This window comes from Phragmites australis, chromosome 13, assembly GCF_958298935.1.
Source record: "Phragmites australis chromosome 13, lpPhrAust1.1, whole genome shotgun sequence".
NCBI lineage: Eukaryota > Viridiplantae > Streptophyta > Magnoliopsida > Poales > Poaceae > Phragmites > Phragmites australis.
Window position 1 is genome coordinate 17627586 of NC_084933.1, and position 19943 is coordinate 17647528.

At 46.0% G+C, this 19943-nt stretch overlaps 1 protein-coding gene and 1 pseudogene across 1 annotated transcript; both read right to left on the reverse strand.

Moving 5' to 3' along the window:
* Window positions 1-1101: 1101 nt before the first annotated feature.
* LOC133889476 (lecithin-cholesterol acyltransferase-like 1) lies at window positions 1102-14119 on the reverse strand (annotated as a pseudogene).
* A 2460-nt stretch (window positions 14120-16579) lies between these two features.
* Window positions 16580-18694, reverse strand: LOC133887767 (scarecrow-like protein 23). The gene has a single exon (XM_062327740.1). The coding sequence runs from the start codon at window positions 18242-18244 to the stop codon at window positions 16820-16822; it is 1425 nt and encodes a 474-aa protein (XP_062183724.1). The 5' UTR covers window positions 18245-18694; the 3' UTR covers window positions 16580-16819.
* Between the last annotated feature and the right edge of the window lie 1249 nt (window positions 18695-19943).

Below are 19943 nucleotides of genomic sequence, written 5' to 3' on the forward strand. Positions count from 1 at the left end.
TACGTTGCAATATAAAAGAACTCACTTTTTTATCAATAAACTAGGGTTGAAAATATTTTTATAAATTATTACATCATATGATAAGAATATTAGTGATTTTTTTTATGATTTTTGGAGAATTTTAATTAAATATTAACTGAGGCTTTTTGGATCAAACTAATTAAAATGGGTTGCTAGTGAGCTCTAGTTCGCTCATGAAAATGTTTAGAATTTTTGGATCACTCTTGCACCCTTAAATAAAATTGAGAGTTAAATAAAAAAATTCATATGTACAGTGAATTTGCACCGTTCTGAGCAGGCCCGGTGGATGCGGCCGAATCCCGCGTACGCGCTGAGCCCGGCTGGAGCGATGCGCTGCACGGGCGGATGCAAGCGTGAGCCAGCAGTTCAGGCAACCAAACATACATCTCACACGCAGTGACTGCATGCCTCGGTGCTTGCACCAACGGAGCAGAGAAACCAAACACGCTCTATAGGACCGTCCCGTCCGCCGTGAGAAGCGGGGCCCAGCACACACGGGAGGCCCAACGCAAGTGACACGGCAACTATGCAAGGTGGTTTTGGTTGCAGCGGCGGATTAGGGTCACTAACTCTTTCTACTCTTCTTCCTCTGTCGGCAACCCCACCGGAGATAAGCTGGAGGAAGGATTTAGAAGAGAGATGAGGAGATCTAGAGGAGGAGGAAGAACAGTGGAGAGGATGAGAATGGGAAGAAGATAGGAAGAAGAAGAAGGAGCCAGTATTGTGTTTGCTTGTTCGATACCCCTCCGTGATGGACTTGTCTCTTTTGTACTCGGTGGCCCAGTAGTTAGAGGGGTGCCAGCCGGTATCTAACATTCCTCTTTCCTTGAAATGTAGCTTGCCCCCAAGCCGCTGTTGTCGCGCTGCCTGGATCCCATGAGACGTTCTGCAACTCAGCGAACAGGCAGCTCCCGTTGTGGCAGGAGACGAGAGACGTCCGCTTGGTGGCGAACATCAGCAACCGGTCCTCAACGCGCACGTCGGCAGCATGTCGTCGATGTTGAGCCACTTACCGATGAGCAGGTCCTCGGGCCCGTGCATATCGTTGTGCCGCAGGATCTGCTGGTTGGTGGACACCCACTAGGCGATGTCCCACGACACGTCGTACCCCATCGTCTTGAGCCCCTCGTCGAAGCCGCCGTCCTTGAACACGAGGCTCTCCATCGTGTCCACATAGGTGCCCACCAGGCACATCACGAGTACGCTAGGCTTTACCAGTGCCTCAACCAGCTATCGTAGTCGCGTGCGGTACAACTCCACCCCTTCCTCGAACCCGATGCCCCACAGGAACTACGTCATGTTCTTGGCGAAGTAGGATTGGATGTGGTGCTGCGACACCACCAGCATGGTGTTGCCGAACACCTTGGGTATTGACAACAGTCACATGTTGCTCTTGGTGCTCTGCTGCTCGTTGCGGATGATGGACGTGTCCATGAACGGCACCCCCAGCATGTTGCCTGACGTGAAGGTGAACATTTCCTGCACTAGCCCGCCCCACGACCGATAGCGTCACCAGCCGCTTCATGTGTGTCGTGCGCCAGGGAAGCGGGTTGTGTGCCAACAACTAAAGTGTGAATAGCCCGCCTAGGCTATGTGCCAGGAGGATCACCAGCTTTCCACTATTGGTCACGCACGCAGATGCCACAAGGAGCTTCAGGCGCTGCAGGTACGTGTTGCCCACCTGCAACAAGTGCCCCAGTCCGACCAGCCCATACCGGAAGTCGTACGACGTGCCAAACAGGTCACGTCCCTCGTCATACCCGGCCTTCTATAGCAATGCTCGCCAGAGTGTTCATGTACCCCGTCACGAGCTTGAGGTTGGGGTCGAGGTAGCAAAGAGTGGAGTTGGAGCTGAAGTCAGAGACCCTAGTCTCAACACCGGGTGTGTTGCGGTAGTCATCGGTGGCAGAGCCATAGAAGAGCATCATCTGCTCGGTGAAATACCAAAGGTGGAAGAGTGACACTGGGGCCCTCCGGTTGTGCGCAGCGCCCAGCCTCTCTACCTACCACGCGTTTGCTGCTTACATGGTGGTGTCGAGGATGTGAAGTAGCGTGGATCGGGGTTGGGGTATTGCATCAAACAGTTGGTGGGCGATGACGCTTGGAGTGGGGTTGGTGACGGAATCATGGTGATGTCCCTGACAATTGTGTCTATGGCGTCGAAGCCCTCGTGAACCACGTTGAGGCCTAGGATGCAGCGCTCCTAGAGGAACACATGAAGTGCATCGGTGGTGGAGTTGGCGATGGCAGGAGGGATGGTGTCTCACATGGGAAAGAGTGGGAGGGTCTCGGGTGCCCACGCAATTGTCACCGCCACACTATGATTTGATGATGATGCCCACAACGTCGGCGATGCAGTGTTGGTACTACATTAGTAACCACCCGTGCTCCTCACGCCCATGTAGTCGTGTAGGAAGCACGTCTTGGTGGCCATGGCAGTGTTTTTCCAATCGGCACTTTGTGTTCAGCATGTCTCGGTGGCCATGATACGTGTTGGCCTCGAACTCGCTCGCGATGCCTGAGGCTTCTAGCATGGAGGTCGCCATGTTGATGTTGACCGTGGTCGGGGAACAGGACTTAGAGGTCGAACCCGGATGACACAATGAGGCCATCCACGATGATGTAGCGAACATGACCCTCTTAGAGCATATATGTGATTTTGGTGATTAATGATAATATAGTCAATGAGACTAACATGTTTGTAAAGTATATGCTTTAGTAGGTCTCATGGATGCTACACATGAAAAAGCCACTGAAGCCGAACTCAAGAAAGATTGAATTGGATGAGTTCAGATAACATTGCACTCACCTGATGGTCCAGTGCTCATATTGTTGTATACTAGAGTGTTCTTGGCTCGGAAGAAGCTTCTCAGAAACAACACACCGAATGGTCTGGGGTTAGAGTGGTATGAACATTGGAGTGTTTTACAGGAGAAGCATAGTTTTCAGAAGTAGAAGGATGAACTCATTGGATGGTCCGGTGCTCAGCAAGATGTGCACACTGAAGCATTTTTTAGGAGGAATATTTTGGTGCAGAAGGTTTGCATACACTGGATGATCTAGTGCTCAAAGGGGATACACACACTGGAGCATTTATCCAGAAGAATACAAAGATCTACACGTCGGATGGTCCGGTGTTCTGAAGATCTACACACCGGACAATGAACAATGTAGAAGAAGTGACTCGGTCGGCTCGAGTATACATACCAAATAATCCAGTGATGGAGTTCACAATGTGTTTGAGTGGGGTTTCAACTGCTAGTTTCTACTGTTGTACACACCGGATGGTCCAGTGTTTATACTATTATTAACGCCAAATCATTCGGTGTTTACAATCATTTGTGACCATTGGAGCAACGACTGGTGCGCGATTCTGAGACTATAAATATCCCTCACTCGGCCATTTGAGTGTGATGGAGTACAGGGAAACTCATAGACACTTGAGAAAACATCCAAGTCACCAAAATGCTAAAAATGCTCATCTAAGGCAATTAAGTATAAGATTAGGGAGTGATTAGTACTAATAGGCCTAGAGAGAGTTGTTGCTAGGTGTTGCTACCTAGAGAAGGGATCAAGGAGTGATCCAATATTGTACCAAGTGGTACGCCGTCACCTTGGAGTCTTGGTGACTCGTCGGCACCGTGAGCCTTGGTTGTTCATGCTTGTTGACCCTCCGACTTGGTGTGGAGCGACGACAAGATGCTTGTACGGGGACGCGGAGACCCTTGCTTTCGTAGCTCAAGCTCCGAAGCAAACATGACAGCAAGTGACCAGAAGAGAGGTTTGTGGTGAGATCTTGTCTTGGTGATTTGGTGGCTCAACCTACTTGTAGGACCAAACACGACGACTAGAGGGGGGGGGGGGGTGGAGCATAGGCGCTTCACAGAATTTCTTGCGGAACTTGATGACCTTCTCCTACTTGATCACCCAACGCTCCTCAATGAAAAAGAAAACGGAAGCAAAATAAGAGAAACACAAAAGAAATCCGCAACCTTGTGACTCTGTGGACAAAGTATGAACACGATGTTCGATATAAAGTCAATCCATGATCCTTGTCACAAAAAGCTTAAAACTTTACAAAGACGACTAAAAGATGAGCACCAGGCAAGGAAGATCTCCAAGTTGATGATTTAGAGGTAAGGGAATGCAATACCTAAATTTTTACTATTGTACGCGCATCTTATGCCCCTAGAAACAAGAAGATTAACCTCGCATGGTGCAGAAAATTTCAGCTCAAAAGGAGAAACGAAAATCACAAGCTAAAATACAAACTAGCAAGAAAACATGAAGCCAAAAGAAAGAGACTAGAATGAGGTGTGGACGAGCGAATGGAGAAACTTGCACTTCATTAATCTCAGAGGTCAGCCCTATTTTAAGCAGATTACAAGAAGTTTTTCCCCTCCAAAAGCTCTAACCTATTACAAGGCTAAACCTATCCTCTCATATCCCCTAAAGCCTATCTCTTGGATGTCGAATGGCTAGATCAAGGGTTATCACTAGCTAACCCCTTCTATTTATAGGCCTAGAGGGGTTGCTTAACCCTTAAGCATTATTGTCCCCAAATTACCCCTTGTTAACAAATAGTCTCCCACCTACCACAGGGGTATTTTGGTTCGAATTTTGCTTTGTCCATCGAACGGCCGTGACACCTTCACGACTTAGCTTCACCTTGACGCTAGCTTCGCGATGATGCCACGTGCACTCCATCCTTCCACGGTTTTGAGGCCAAACCATGAAACCGCCTCGCATGCTTCTCAGAGCATGACTTGTCACTGCTTGACTTGCCCTCAAGCATGCATCCCAATGTTGAAGCGTGTCCTCCGTCTTGCGATCTTGACCGCCAGCAAGTTGAAATGTCGCCTAGAGGGGGGGGGGGTGAATAGGTGAAATCTAAATTTTTTGCAAACTTCAAAACATCGGATTAAAAAGTTCGGACCTTCCGACTTTTGTCCAGAACCTCCGCACTTGTCCGGAGGTTCTGAAGAAAAGTGCGGATACTCCGAACTTTTGTGAGATTATGAACTGAAGCTAAATATGGGGTGATGTGTGACAAGATTAAGGTTTACCAAGCATCAGTAGGTGTATAACAACTTATAAGACCAAATACGTGCAACTCAAACTTTACAATAAGAGAGATCGGGTATAAAACCTAGAGTTCTATTCAAACGAAAGATGATACACAAATGCTAGTAATAGAACAAAGCTGACACAGAAATTTGTTTACCGGAGTTCGGCCACTCCACAAAGGGGTGCCTATGTCTCCGTTGAGGTGCTCACAAAGAGCCAGGTCTTTTCAACCCTATCCTCACCAAATCGACCACAAAGATCGAGCTTCGGGTTTCTTACTCAACTTGTCGAGGTAATACAAACTTCCCGAGGCTCACCACACACTTGGGAGCTCAACGGACAACTCCTTGTCGTCTAGGTGGACAAACCACCAAGAGTAATGAACTTGAAATCACCGGCTTTGACAAAGAAATAAGTGCTCAATGATGGCTATGAACTTTACTAGCACTCTTGCTTAAACCCACTCAACCCTAGCAAGGATCTCAACTAGAATCACAAAGGGGGAGTGGAAAGGAGCTTTTAATGTGCTAGAAGCCTTTTGTCTCAAAGTTGGTCGGAATCAAAAGTCAGAGAGAGCTGTTACATTGAAGAGGGTGAGGTATTTATACTCCACAATAAAAAAACTAGCCGTTATGTTCTGAAAAAGTGCGGACCCTCCGCACAAGTTCGGAACCTCCGCACTTGTGCGGACCCTCCGCATAAAAGTGCGGATACTCCCCAGTTAGCTGAGAAAATACTAAAGTGCGGATCCTCCGCACAAAAGTGCGGACCTTCCAGACTTTTCTGAAATAAAAGATTCAAGGCTAATTTGCTATGACTCTCGTGGGTTCGTTTGGAGTATTGAGCACTGTTTCTGTACAACCAAGTAGATTTCATGTCCCCCTTTATAGTACGGCATCCTAAACTCAAATATAAAGTATAAAAGAAATTAAAAAGTATAGGAGCCAAGTCGCTTTCCTTTATCCATTTGGGGGGAGGGGGGGGGTCACAATGCGTCACATATCTTACTTGATGGAATTAACACCTGTCCATGACTCATAAAACTCATTAGTTCTTTAATTGCTTTGTCATTATCACCAAAACCCACTTGGGGGCCTAGATGCACTTTCACAAGTCTCTCTCGCTCCCGATCCCTCGGCCCATCTTGTCACTTGCACGGCATACTTTTCGCTTGACTTTGTCAACACGCCATCTTCATCAACCCATGTCTTGCTTGATCTTCATGTGTGCAGCTAGGATCATCCTTAACTCCGTTCGGCCTCCTTGATCACCCGGCACTAAACACCCCACTTGGCCCTGATCACCCACCGTCGATTGTCAAGTTGCATCCAACACCTGCACATCAATAGACAAGCAAACATGTATCTCCAAAGCCAAGTAATATCATCACATGTTAGTCCAAATCAAATCCCAATTGAGAAGAACAGACGTGACCCAAAATGTGAACATTGGATGTCCCGGTGTGTTCATCCTCTAAACACCAGAGCATCCGGTGAGTACATCTCTATTTTGCACTGAGAAAAATCCCTTTCTAAAAAACTCTGTCCGGTGTGCCTCCTTGCTCATCACCGGACAATCCGATGCGTTCAACTCTTCCATGCTTTGCACATACACCCCTCCCTGGAAAATATAGTCCGGTGATCACTTGAGAACACACAGGACCATCCAGTGGGTGCATCCCCACTGGAACTGAGTTTTGCAACCTCTTTAGAAATATTGATCCGGTGATCACCTTTTGCCTACACTGGACAATCTGGTGCTCACTTCAAATTTGGCGTCAAAAAAACTTCTCTACAAGAATTAGTCCGGTGTTGTTCTCCGGTAATCACATTCCACTCATCGGAGCATCCGGTGAGTTCTTCTGCTCTAGACACGCATTTCAGCCTCTCTGGAAATATTAGTCCGATGCTTGCCCATGCACACACTGGACCATCCAGCGCTTGATTCAAATTTTAGCGCCAGAAGACCTTCTCTGTAGAATTTAGTTCGGTGCTCATATCTGTTATACACCGGACTATCCGATGAGATTAAAAACCCACACACCGGATTGTCCGGTGAGTGAAAACCGTCTGCACCAAACTAATTCCAATTCCTTGCAACTTTGGTTAGATAAGATTATCATTGCAGTACATACCTATGCATTGGCAATCAAACAAACGCTCAACCGAAGCCACACATTGCCAATCACTCATCAAAAAGCATAAAACAAGGCACATCTCAACTTGGTTTCTCACTACTTGAGTCCTAGGTGGCTCAAGGGCCGTGACCTGGTGCCGTCCGGGAGCTATAGCCTAGGTGGTTGCTTGTCATATCCCAAATTCCATAATCACATAATTAAGTATAATTATGCTTCTTAAGCATAATTATGCTTAATTTATGTAATTTGTTTTGTGACTCTAGAGCGATTCGTTTAAAGTCATTCGGATGAAAGAAAGAAATTCGGGAGAGAAAAGAATTGGATTCGCAGTCAAAACGGACTTCTTTCTCTTGTACGTGGGCCCCACATGTGGCCCCACCCTCCAACTACTCAAGTGGGCAGCCCCCACCTGCTCTCTCTCTCCTCCTCTCACTCCCCACTGTGCTCCAACCGGCCACAAGGAGGAGCTCCCCCTCCCACTCAAGTTGTCACTCCCTCTCTATATTTCTTCCAAAATCCGAGCTCAAGAGAGGGATTGAAGTTATGCATGTGGTACCATTGCGATCACGAGCTCGTAAGCTATCCATCCATCCAATTCATTTTCGAATTCCCGGAGGATTTGAGTCGTTCTTGGCTCATTTTGGTGTTTAGGGTTAAAACGAGAAGAACACCCGAATTCTTCATTTTACGAGCATTTCCTCCACTTTCCGATGGTCACCAGCCTCCACAAGCATCTTGGGTAAGTCTCTTAGGCTCTCCATGGTAAGAATTCGTGATTTGTTTGATCGATTTCAAGTTTTAGCAAAGTTCATGAGTTTTTTCGGTTTTGAACCAAAATGAGGATTTGGTTGAGATTTGATTTAAGAATTGAGTTGCTAGGTGGTTAATCGAGTTCTAAACTCTCCCAAACATATCTCTTTTTAGTTTGGAAAAGATCGCAATTCGATTTGGCAATTTTTTTTTCCCAAAATCAAATAATTTCTGGGTAGTGCAGAGTATCCACGAAAAAGTGTGGATAGTCCGCAAAAATGCGGAGGTTTCGCATAAAAGTACGGAGGGTCCATAGTTACTATTCATCAGGCGCATAGAGGCTTGTAAAATTCGTAATTAATTCATCCGACCTCCAAACGACGTGAGACTAGTTGCATTAGCTTCGTATGAGTATGATCTACGTATTAAAAATGTTGGAACTCCAGAAAATACTCTTGAGAATTAATGAGTTAATTAAATGTGTTTCAACTTGGTTAAGTCACTAATAATCGATACTATGCCCTAAAATTTTGAAACCACTTTTGTTAGCCTTGTATTAACATACTCTACATATTAGAAATGCTATGAGTCATGAAAGGAACATTTGAATTCCTTTGGTTAGTGAAAAACGTGCTGAGTTTTAATGAGTCATTGAAATGGCTTCAATCTTTAACATTTCATAATTAATTGAGTCTAAACCCCTTTGGTATAGTGTATGACCACGTTTAGGTAGAGTATGTTTAGTGTTCAAGTTAAATCGATCAACAAATCGGTGAAAACATATTTTCTATCAATGTCCAGATGTTTCGCATAATTTTGCGGATAGTCCGCATATGTCCGGAGGTTCCGTATTTTCGGCAACTTTTCAAATTGGTTTGAGTCTCAATTTTGTTCTAGCTCGCATGTTTGCAGTTATAACATGTTTTACGCATCTTATGGCATGCGTTGTTGTATTTCATCCATACTCATGGTATTGCACGCGTTATTCTTTTTAGAGAACGCCGAACCGACGATCCCGGTGAGCGAGAGCGATCCGGAGGTACCCCACCTTTGTGAGCCAGTGCATCAAGGCAAGCATCTAACATATTGCACCCTGTCAGTTGAATTGAATAAAATCTAACATATTGCACCCTGTCAGTTGAATTGAATAAAATCTAAATATTTATAAATTATGCTTATGTATAGGTTTGCATGTATAGGAAGTTGATATCGGGCTTTTATGGATAGAACCTATGTTGATTGCATTGTCTCTACCTTGAATTATTGTTGATATATATCCTTGTAGCTTGAGTTTATTCATGATAAGGTCTAACTTAAAAGTGATACGAGATACTTAGCAATGCATAGATCCTCGGTAGAAGTCAAGCGGTGGAACGTCTCATCGTTCGCGAGCTATAGGTTAAATTACTTTCACAATGGTTACCGTGTTGGGTTGTTGGTGTTGGTTGGTCGAGTGGTGAGTATGAGGCGAGGTGTGGGCGGTGCTAGGAGGTGTTTGTCTTGCACGGATGTGGAGTTCCCCTAGGTAGGTCGGTAGAGGAAATCGGACACCATAGATCGCTCTGCACTGATTAAGCACCGATCGTCGGTGTAGTCAGCTTTAGCACTTTCCTTACTCATGACATGCTGATCTAATGATAAGGCGAGACAAATACCTTCGCAGCTGTGGCTTTGTGGGGCCTGAACATCGACGGTGTGAGCGGACGGGCTTGTAAGTGGTACTAGTTTGCTCCGGGAGTAGTTCTAGTACCACCGCGCCGAGTGATGCATGCCGCACACGGTTGGGGCTGGTTGGGAAAGGTTGACACGGGTACCCCCTTGTGTGTACTTTAGCGGGTGGCACAAGCCGTATGGTCCCCGAGTCGTGTGGGTCCAGGAGTATCCCCCTGCAGGGTGTATAAATAGTTCGAATTGCCGCGCTCTCAGTCATGAGCATGCTATTGTTTATCTGCATCGGTTGTAGAGTTTTGGATACGTGGTTTGTGGTTTGGATATGTGGGAGGTGGTCAAGATGGCACTTGTTATACATCGATACTATTGTGGTTACAGTTTCATGCGATTAGTTGGTAGTTGCAGGGTAATTTCATATATGTTGGTTAAGATAGTTGCTCACACATATGTCTAGGTTGCTTACCGTTTTAATTAACTTAATCGAATATTTATATTCTTGCTAATAGCTCAATGCATAATCCTTGGAGTCGGGATATTATATACCCATATTGTGTAAGTCTTGCGAGTACCTTCGTACTCATGGTGCTGCCCTTAAGTTGATACAGGTACTCCGGCTGCTGAGGAGGGGGCGGTGTTCGGCTACTTTGTGCCTGCTGATTAGGGTGGCGAGCAGAAGTAGTGCATCCTACTCCGAAGCTCGAGCTTTTGGAGTGGAGTCTAAGGGCATGTAACTCCACTCTCTTTTCTTGTCTAGTTTATTCTTTCCGCTGCGTAGATCTTTGGATAGTTAGGAGTTGAGGGATTTTTGTCTCCTCCTAACTCGTTTTTGTTATAAATTGTTGGAATCAGTTGCATGTTTAATTTTTGTAATATAAATGTTTATTACTTGCTCTTTATTAAGCTATGTTGTGATGTACTATGTTGAGGCATGTGTTCCGATCATTGGGCACAAAAGATGTGCAGGGACTACCAGAACAGGATTCTGGTTAATCGTCGAGGTTGGATTATGAATAATGATCTTCCTAATGATTAATTAGAATACTGTTTGGATGTTTCCTCACATTGCTTCAACGTGGACTAGGGGTGGTGTTTATGCAATCAATACCATGGGATAAAAATCTCTTGTGCCGAGTTTGCTCTCTCTATCTTCTTTACGTTTCCGTATTTACATACTTACAATCCACCCTTGCTTGTTTACCTTCCTAGAGTAGTTTGCTAGGGTAGGCTATAGGTTGCAAATCTTTTGAACGATAGAGTAGACACACTAGATGAACCTAGATCACATTTAGATAGAAATAAATATATGTTTATCTTATAAAGTTTTTGGAGTCGAATAGTTTTAAGTGTCCTAATTCACCCTCAGGCTCTTAGGACGTCACCGATCCTTTTAGATGAGCATGCTCAGAATGTACGATGTCAAAGGCGGCTGGCACAGAGTCGCGGGCGTCGGCGATGTGACGTGCCCATTCCCGAATCCAACGCGCAGTCTCCTTGACGCCCACGTCGTCGTCAAGCGACACGACAGCGAACTGCTCCTCGGAGATGAATGAGGGGTCTCGAATCAGGCACGCTCGACGATGTACAACACGAGGTCGAGGAACCATTGGTCTGTGGAAGCTTCAACGCCGGCACTGGAGAGGACAGAGGTCTCATCGTCGATGTTGGAGGCTTCGGAGTCGGAGGAGGTGAAGGAGATGTCATCGAGTTCTGTGCCGATGTCAGAGTTGGGCACGGTGGATTGGATGTCGCTCCTTGAAACAGTCCACCTTTCCAATCACTCCTTAAATCCCTTGAACATCTTCCTCATCTCAGTGAGGATGAGGGCGCGATCTTCATCCATCATGGTGGCCAGAAAGGGTGGCTCGGATACCAATTGTTAGCAACCCCACTAGAGAGAAGCTGGAGGAAGGATCTAGAAGAGGGATGAGGAGGTCTAGAGGAGGAAGAAGAACAGTGGAGAGGATGAGAACAAGAAGAATAAGCTAGGAAGAAGAAGAAGGAGCCAATAATGTGTTTGCTTGTTCGATGCCCCTCCCTGATGGACTTGTCTCTTTTGTACTCAATGGCCCAGCAGCCAGAGGGGGTGCCAGCCTGGAGCAAGTTGACACAAGTTGGTACCTAATATCCTCCTCCTCCTTTTCTTACTCTTTCATGTCCAAAAATTGGAGGGGTTTTTAGGATGCTCCCAGTTTCATTCGGGGGTAAGAGGGCTCTGGGGGCTTGAGCCCCCTCTGTCCCTATGGTAGATCCGCCCCTAGTTGGTTGTAGCTCACCACCGCTGCCCGATTCCATTAGGACGAGAGCGGTACAGATAATTCCCAAATCCGATCCGATTCGAATTCAATTCCATCAGCTAGCTTGGTGATCGCGAAAACGCATCAACCTATTGAAAAATGTGCACTTTTAGATTTAATTTAATTTATTCCTAAATATAACATGATCAGGGACAAATGTAGCCAACAAGCTTCGACAAGTTACGATTGGCTCCCTAATATATTCTAGGACAAAAGTAGTAGGAGAATATGCATGATGAACATGACGGATTGTAGTGAACGTACCTGACGACAGCGTGAGATGTAAAAGCCCCAGTGATGACGATGCAACAGACTATAATGAAGAACATAGATGAAGCATACCGTGATGATGTAGATGAAGCATATCGTGAGCTGTCACGCCGAGCGCTTCCTAAAAACCTTTTTTGCGCTCTCTCGGTGCGGGATCCCAAGAAGGACGAGTTCCAGAGACCTTCTCTCTCGTTTGTCGGTACACACCGGTGCAGTGGGATGGAGCAGACTACGTGCGGTGGTGTAGCAAAGAGAAAATAGGCATTGCGTTGTTTCTCATGACGATGACCTTCAGATTTATATAGAGAGAATTGTGTGGTTGAGACATACTATGATTGGGCTCGGTTACGTGTTACATTTGAATTCTTAACCTATATCTGTTTGCCCATGTAGTAAAAAAATAAAACTACAAAAAGAGGCTACACCTGAATAAGCTACTAGACCTGATTTCAATGGACCATTCACACATGTATCGTACGCCCGATTCCTTTGCTCCTGGCAAGAGGGGCGAGCCCGCTCGCACGTGTTTTCCTAATTCTCTCATCGACATATGCTAAGTTGGGACTAGAAACAACACTGTGACCTCTATTTAGTTAGACCTTTAAAATTTATTCAAAATTCTTCTTGAATGTTATGGATTAGACCCGCATATCTAACACAACCTGCCCTGCTGTAGCAATCTCCTAGCTAGGGATCCGGATCCCCTGACTTCAGGGGTGTGAAGTCACGGGAGAACAGTAAAATGTGGAAGGATGAACAGTATCCTAATGGCAAAACACATCAGCGCGATCACTGCAGTAACTCTGTCATGTTTTACTGTTTATAGTGTACTGTAGCATCAAGATCTTATCCGTCGTTTTACGATCCAACGGTGCACAATAATCGATCCAACGGTGCACAATAATTTGAAGTCACCTGATTTCACAAAAAAGTGAAGTCGGGAGATCCCATTCCCCTAGCTAGCGCCTGATTGATCTAGCGTTTTGGTTTGATCCTCTATTCCTCCGTGCTACCACCACTTGAAAGCACTACGCTTTGTTCGGAGAACTTGTACTATTATAGGAGTGTGGACTTGTCACTGGCCTTGGAAACTAGGACCAGCTCGCAGCGACAGCCGGCGCACGGCAGTATAACCATGCAGCATTGTTCTTCGACCAGTGCGATGGACATCTATCTCCACAGAGTTAACCGTGCAGCATAGTTGACTGTCGGGGCCCTTTCGGGGGGAGAGTCGCTGTCGCTGTCGCGTGCATCTGCACCTGCACTGGGATATTCCGAGAAAATCTCCCCCAAACCCGCCCCTGAATGTGCGCATTTTTCTGTTGCTGCTCCGCGGCAAACGACACGCCGAGAGGCTCCGCGCAGACGCGGACGCCGTCGACGAGGACAAGCCGGATTTGCAGAGATCTCGCGTGAGCAAAGCCAAAAGCGATCGCGGCCGGCCGAGACCGGGGATAATTCTATTGCGGCAGACGCCTGGCATGGCTGCTCGGTTCCGTTCCACTTGCCAAAATGGAATCTCCCCCAACGAGGCTAGACGCCAGGCTGCGCAGCGCTGGGAACGCGACCTGCGTTTTGTCCACATTTGGAGAAGCTCCATTGACCCCTGAAGGGGGAGAAGAGAGAGAGATTGGCGCGATGGGAATGGAACGGCGGAATAATTTTGGGGTAAAATTGGCATCAAAGACGGAGTTCGACATTATGTTCTTCCATGTGGAAAAGTCTGCTCCGAATCAAAGTATTCCGGCCGAGATCTGGAGCATCTTTGGACGCGTCAAAAGATGTATATCAGCGGTGCACATTGGTCTCTTGATGCGAGCTACTTTCACACCTTCTTTCTCAAGTGTTCCTGATCCAAGTCGCGTGCCATGGCGTGCCTTGTCAGCTGAGCTGGAGCCTCGTCGTCCATGGCTCGTCTTCTACATTGCTTCCATGAACTTGTACGTGTTTGTACTTTCAAAAGTTTCAATACGATCAATATCTCTGCGTTTTAAAATATTCAAAGGTTCGTATTTCACGCAAGCGAACGCGGTTACGAGGCTGAATTATGGTGTCGATTCGGGGACCGGATTGCTTTTGTTTTTCGGTTGATGATTCCAAGCAATCAGTATTGTCTCCCCTCACCCATATGAAGATGATTACAAGTCAGAACGCCTGCATGCAGTGGGCCCTTGAGGGAGGTCCCGCAATCTATGATGATCTCTATCTTCACACTGCAATGAAGGAAGGACTGTTAGCCAGGGGGACCTACGTAGGCACCTAATTATTTTTGTAAAAGTTGATTATATAGTATATGTAATAGCTATAGATGTTAATAGTATTAAAATTTTAGATTGTTTCGACTAAATAGACCATTCATATTTTTTTAATCTTTTCTCACTATTGCATTCCACTATCTTTATGGTTATTAAGTAATTTTTTAAACTATATACATTTATCTTATATTTACTAATTGGAGGCTCCTTTTGATGCCTCCACATTAATCCTAGAAAAATCTAGAAATTCTCATAAAAAAGCAAAACATCCAACCGTCGAATTGATTGATTGACTAACTGTAACCATAGATCAACAACTAGAAGAAACAAAAGATTAAAAAACAAATCAGAGTCCAACTCTAAGACTATTTCTTTCCTAATCTTTCCTTCTTCTTTTTTATAGATAACCTTTGTCCAACGAGGTTACGTTAGCAAATTCCAACTTACTTACGTTAGCAATAAATACAATTTTCCAAATCAATTAAAATATGCCAATTAAATATGCATGTAATCAAATATTACAAAATTAAAACAACAGAACGCAAACATATTTATTTAAAAAAAATCAAGAATTTATAATGTATTTAAAAAAATAATATGAGATACGGTGATGATATTAAAAATAATAATAATTTCAAAAAATCAAGAAACAAATAAAAATCAATTTGCATAACACATAAAATGAAAATTATAAATTAGATCTATTCACAAATAATAAATATGATTTCAATATTATGAATAAAAATTACATTTATATTTTATATTCTAATATTTAAATATAAATAGCTGATGTATCTTAGCATACAATCATTATTAACACAACTATCTAAAATTCAACTGTAAGCTAAATTTTTAGCCTGTGCAGTCGCACATGTTGATACGCTAGTTGTTAAAATAATGGGTCCTCAACTGCTGTTAACCGATGAATAAACTTGTGGGTGAGATCTGAAGACACAAATGGCAACGTTTCAACGATGCTATCGTCGCTGCTAATCTTTAGTAGGTGCAGAGACCAGCGGTTTGGTGAACCACTCCTGTAAGGTCGATCTGATTGTCCTGCACATCCTTTCCAATGCTGACTTGTTGACTCCTTTTAACTTGTAACTCGTTGATGGTGGTTTACCGTGAAATTTTCCTAGGGCTAAAGTTTATCTTGCAAGAAACTTCGTTGCGCATGCTAGTGAAGCATAAAGTCGTCTGTCGAAGTATACGGTGTCCTTTATTTTCCTTTACGTTTGATATATAAATTTGTAACTTGTATAATTACCGTATGAGACTGAAATCACATGCATGGAACCGAAAAAGTCAGTTTCACAATTGTACTCTCTCTCTCTCTCTCTCTCTCTCTCTCTCTCTCTCTCTCTCTCTCTCTCTCTCTCTCTCTCTCTCTCTCTAAATATAAATAAAAGGTCAATTTGACAATGAGCCCGACTTGACTCATGCATTGGAGTAAAAAAAATAATATTAACAATGTTTGGATGGTTCAGTTGTGATAGCGCATTAGTCAGCTGATCATCACATAATTAAATTCAGTTTGTCATACAAATTTTAGCAGATAAAAAATTTAACCAGTTAAGCTTGAACTCAACTGGATTTTGATGCGGTTCATCCATTAGGAGAAATCACCTTACTTTGAATGATGCTTTGTCTATATCTGTACGTATCAACTCTATAATCACTATTGTGCTTTTCTTGGTTGATACATGCATATATACTAGATGCCAAAATAGTGGTTATAGAGTTGATACGTACAGATATAGATAAAGCATCATTCGAAGTAAGGTGATTTCTCCTAATGGATGAACCGCATCAAAATCCAGTTGAGTTCAAGCTTAACTGGTTAAATTTTTTATCTGCTAAAATTTGTATGACAAACTGAATTTAATTATGTGATGATCAGCTGACTAATGCGCTAGATCACAACTGAACCATCCAAACATTGTTAATATTATTTTTTTACTCCAATGCATGAGTCAAGTCGGGCTCATTGTCAAATTGACCTTTTATTTATATTTAGAGAGAGAGAGAGAGAGAGAGAGAGAGAGAGAGAGAGAGAGAGAGAGAGAGAGAGAGAGAGAGAGAGAGAGAGAGAGAGAGTACAATTGTGAAACTGACTTTTTCGGTTCCATGCATGTGATTTCAGTCTCATACGGTAATTATACAAGTTACAAATTTATATATCAAACGTAAAGGAAACCAAGAACAACTAACAACAGAAGTCTCTCCCTATCTCTCTCAACAAAGAACCAATGAACAAACCAAGAAGATGAAGTTGAATTTATCGGATGAATTGAGATCGATCGTAGCCTTCCCACTGTATGTACAACTAATCGAATGTCTTGTTGATCGATGGATCACCCGCGTGGCCGGCGCTGCCACCCCGTCGCGGTGAGCAGAGCACTGTCTCGCCACCCCAGCGACATCGCCCTGCCGCCGTCGCCCTCGATGACCCGGAACCCTCCGTCGCCGCCGCCGCACCCGCTCTTCATCTTGAGCAGCAGCTTCGCCTGGCTCACCGTTCTTGAGCTCAGCTTCACCACCTCAAACCCCGCGCTCTCCATCGTCTCCTTCCAACTAGCACTGCCACTAGACTCAGCTGCCATGTGGTCATCGCCGCGGTGACGATCTAAAGGAGCCATCGCGTTGCTGATCTCCCTTCCGAGGTGATCCCTCTCGATTGCGAGCCTCTCGGTGCTGTCGGCGGGGAGACACTCGTGCAGCGAGTCGAACACCGCGGCGAAGTACCGAAGGGTGGCCGTGAACCGCGGTAGCAAGCTTGAGCGTCGTCTCGACGTGGCATTGCCTCCGGTTAGGCCGCTGCAACCGCCTTCGTCTTTCTCTACCAAGAAAACCAAGGACGGGTTCAGGGAGTCGATGCGAGCCAATGCGCTGCACGCTTCTCTTGAGCTCGTCCTAGAGTTCTGTGCGGCCGGGAACACCAGGTTGACGACCACCGTCGCGTCGTCGGTCTTGATGCGGTCATGGCGGACGCTGTTTGGTCCGTTCAAGACGCCCTCGAACTCGAACAGTAGGTTGGGGCAGCCGCTCGCAAAGCGCGTCAGCCGCGCCTCGGTTTGCCGCAGCTCGTCGGCGCTCGTGCCGAAGCCGGTGATCCGCAGGGATACCCGCTCGTCACAGTCGCCGATCTCGTGGGAGCTGCTCGTGCTCGTGCCGGCGGCGTCCGACAGGGACTGGATCAGGGAAGGCCACTGGAAGCCGTACGACACGTCGAAATCGACGACATGGAGGCGCCGCCGGCCGCCATCCTCGAACGCCTCCACGATCACCTGGTTCGCCGTGAAGTGCGCGAACTGGTAGAACGGGGACGCCTGGTAGAACATGGTGTACGCCAGGAGCAGCTCGGTGCGCGACGTCGGCGGCGAGGCTGCCACCGGCGACCGGAATAGCCTCGAAGCCAACGCGTCCGCGAAGTAGGCCGCGACCCGCTGCGCGGGGTCCCCGCCGCCGAACGACGCGTGCCGGTAGACCTCCTGCAGGGCCGCGGCTGCCGCCTGCGCGTCGCCGGCCTCCCCCGCGGCCACCGACGAGAGGAGCAAATGCATGAGCCGCAGGCCGCCGCCGCCGCTGGCACCATCATCGTCGGGCGCCGCCCTGGGATCGTCGAACTCCAGCCTGGCCATCATCCGTTCCCTCGCCTGGAGAAGCCTCATGACCCTGCCGCGATCTCCGCCATCGCCGACATCATCAACAACGCCGTCCCGCACCTTGCGTTTCTTGGCCGTGCCGCCACTGATGCCCAGGCTCAACGTCAGGTTCATGTGCACCCCCAAAGAACCTCTCCAAGAGATCTAAACAACACACAGCATTTGTCCCCGAGCCGTCACACGGCAATGGCGACGGCGGAGTGGGGATCGGAGGGGAGGAAGGAATGGGTCTAGGCCACAGCAAGGGCTATATATATGCCATCAAAGGGATCTAGCTATAGGAGATCTTGGCAAGAGGGAGAAGAGGGCATATAGCGTGTAGCTTTGGATGCAAGAAATGCTTCCATTTGCTGCCCGGTCGTTTTGGCTTGTTCCCTGCCGTGCCCTTGGATTCTAAGGATAGGATATGCCGGTGGAGGGTTGGCTGCCTCTCTGTTGTATGCTCAAGGATTTTTCTGTCCACCGGCGCCACCACTGCCTGGTCTTGCTCGGAAACATTGCTCACAGATAGTGTTAACAATGTGTGATAGAAATGTTTAGACACTAGTTATGTACTCTGTGGATATATTATGCGTATGCTTCCAATGGTATTTTGTTCCTACCGGAATTGAAGGTGTGCTTTTACACTGCATGATTTACCAAGTGGGCGTATATATTAGATATGTAAAATCAGTGGCCCATCAGAGCTAAATTTTAGAGAGAGCTCAACTTCTTCCTCCTTCTCCTTCCTCTTCTATTTTTTTTCTCTCCTTCTTTCTCCTTTTTCTTCTCTTCTTCTTCCTCTTTCATACTTAAAAATTATAAGAGTAGCTTGAGGGACTCTAGTATTTCCGGAGGTAGGGGCTCAAGGCCACAGCCCCCGTTGAATCCGCCCCTGTGCGAGTCCTCCATGGGAACATTTTTTATACGGTTTAAGTTTCCAAACTCTTGATTCTGTCCTAAGTTTCGTAGTGCAAGATGCAGGATTAACATTGACTCGGGCACCGTCGTGTACGTAAGGCCATTTGGGCATACGTTCTGTGGACTCGACTTTGTGTCATGGAACCGGTAAACTTCGTGGAAAAGGGGTGGTTGGAAGGAAGGCGAAAAAGGAACTGGCGAGAAGATGCGACGAAGGGAAGGCGAGTGGACCCTTGGGCGAAAGGACGAACGGATATGAGACCAGGAAAAGGGGCTAAAGGGCATCTGAGACTCTGAGTTTCTATCAACCGTCGCCGAGGGCCATCCGTCAGAAATGCGACAGTTGGATCACACCGTCCTACTCTATCTCCTCCACCGCTTTGCGTTCTCTCTACGAAATGCGTTTTCTATACTAGAAAACCTCTCTAAGACTTCCCGGATATGTGACCTTGCTTTGGATTGGCAAAGCTCCTGTTTTTGGTAATTTGGATGCTGTTTCTTCTTAGTACAAAGCCGTCTAATTTCTCATAGATTACTCTAGCTTTTTCACTGCTTACCTCACTGGTAGCCGGGTTTCTCTGACGTGAAACTCATTATGAGTTAGACATTGTATGCAGTAGAATTACTACCATTGGCATGCGGAGACAACTAACGAAGGCTAGGTAAGTGGAAGGACAACAAAAGGAATGGTTCGTGCCTCCAGCACAAATTTGAAAGTGTCAACAGCCGTGGTAGAAGAAATCAAGAAAAAAAATAGAACTTGGAACTTGGCAGGCATAAAAAATTGAACTTCTCCACAACAATAGTCCACAATGTTCTTGTGGTAGCATAAACACCATGCTCGTCATGGAAACTCCACAAGGTACAAAGTCCAAACGACGTATGGTCGTGCATCTTAATATTACAAATCTTC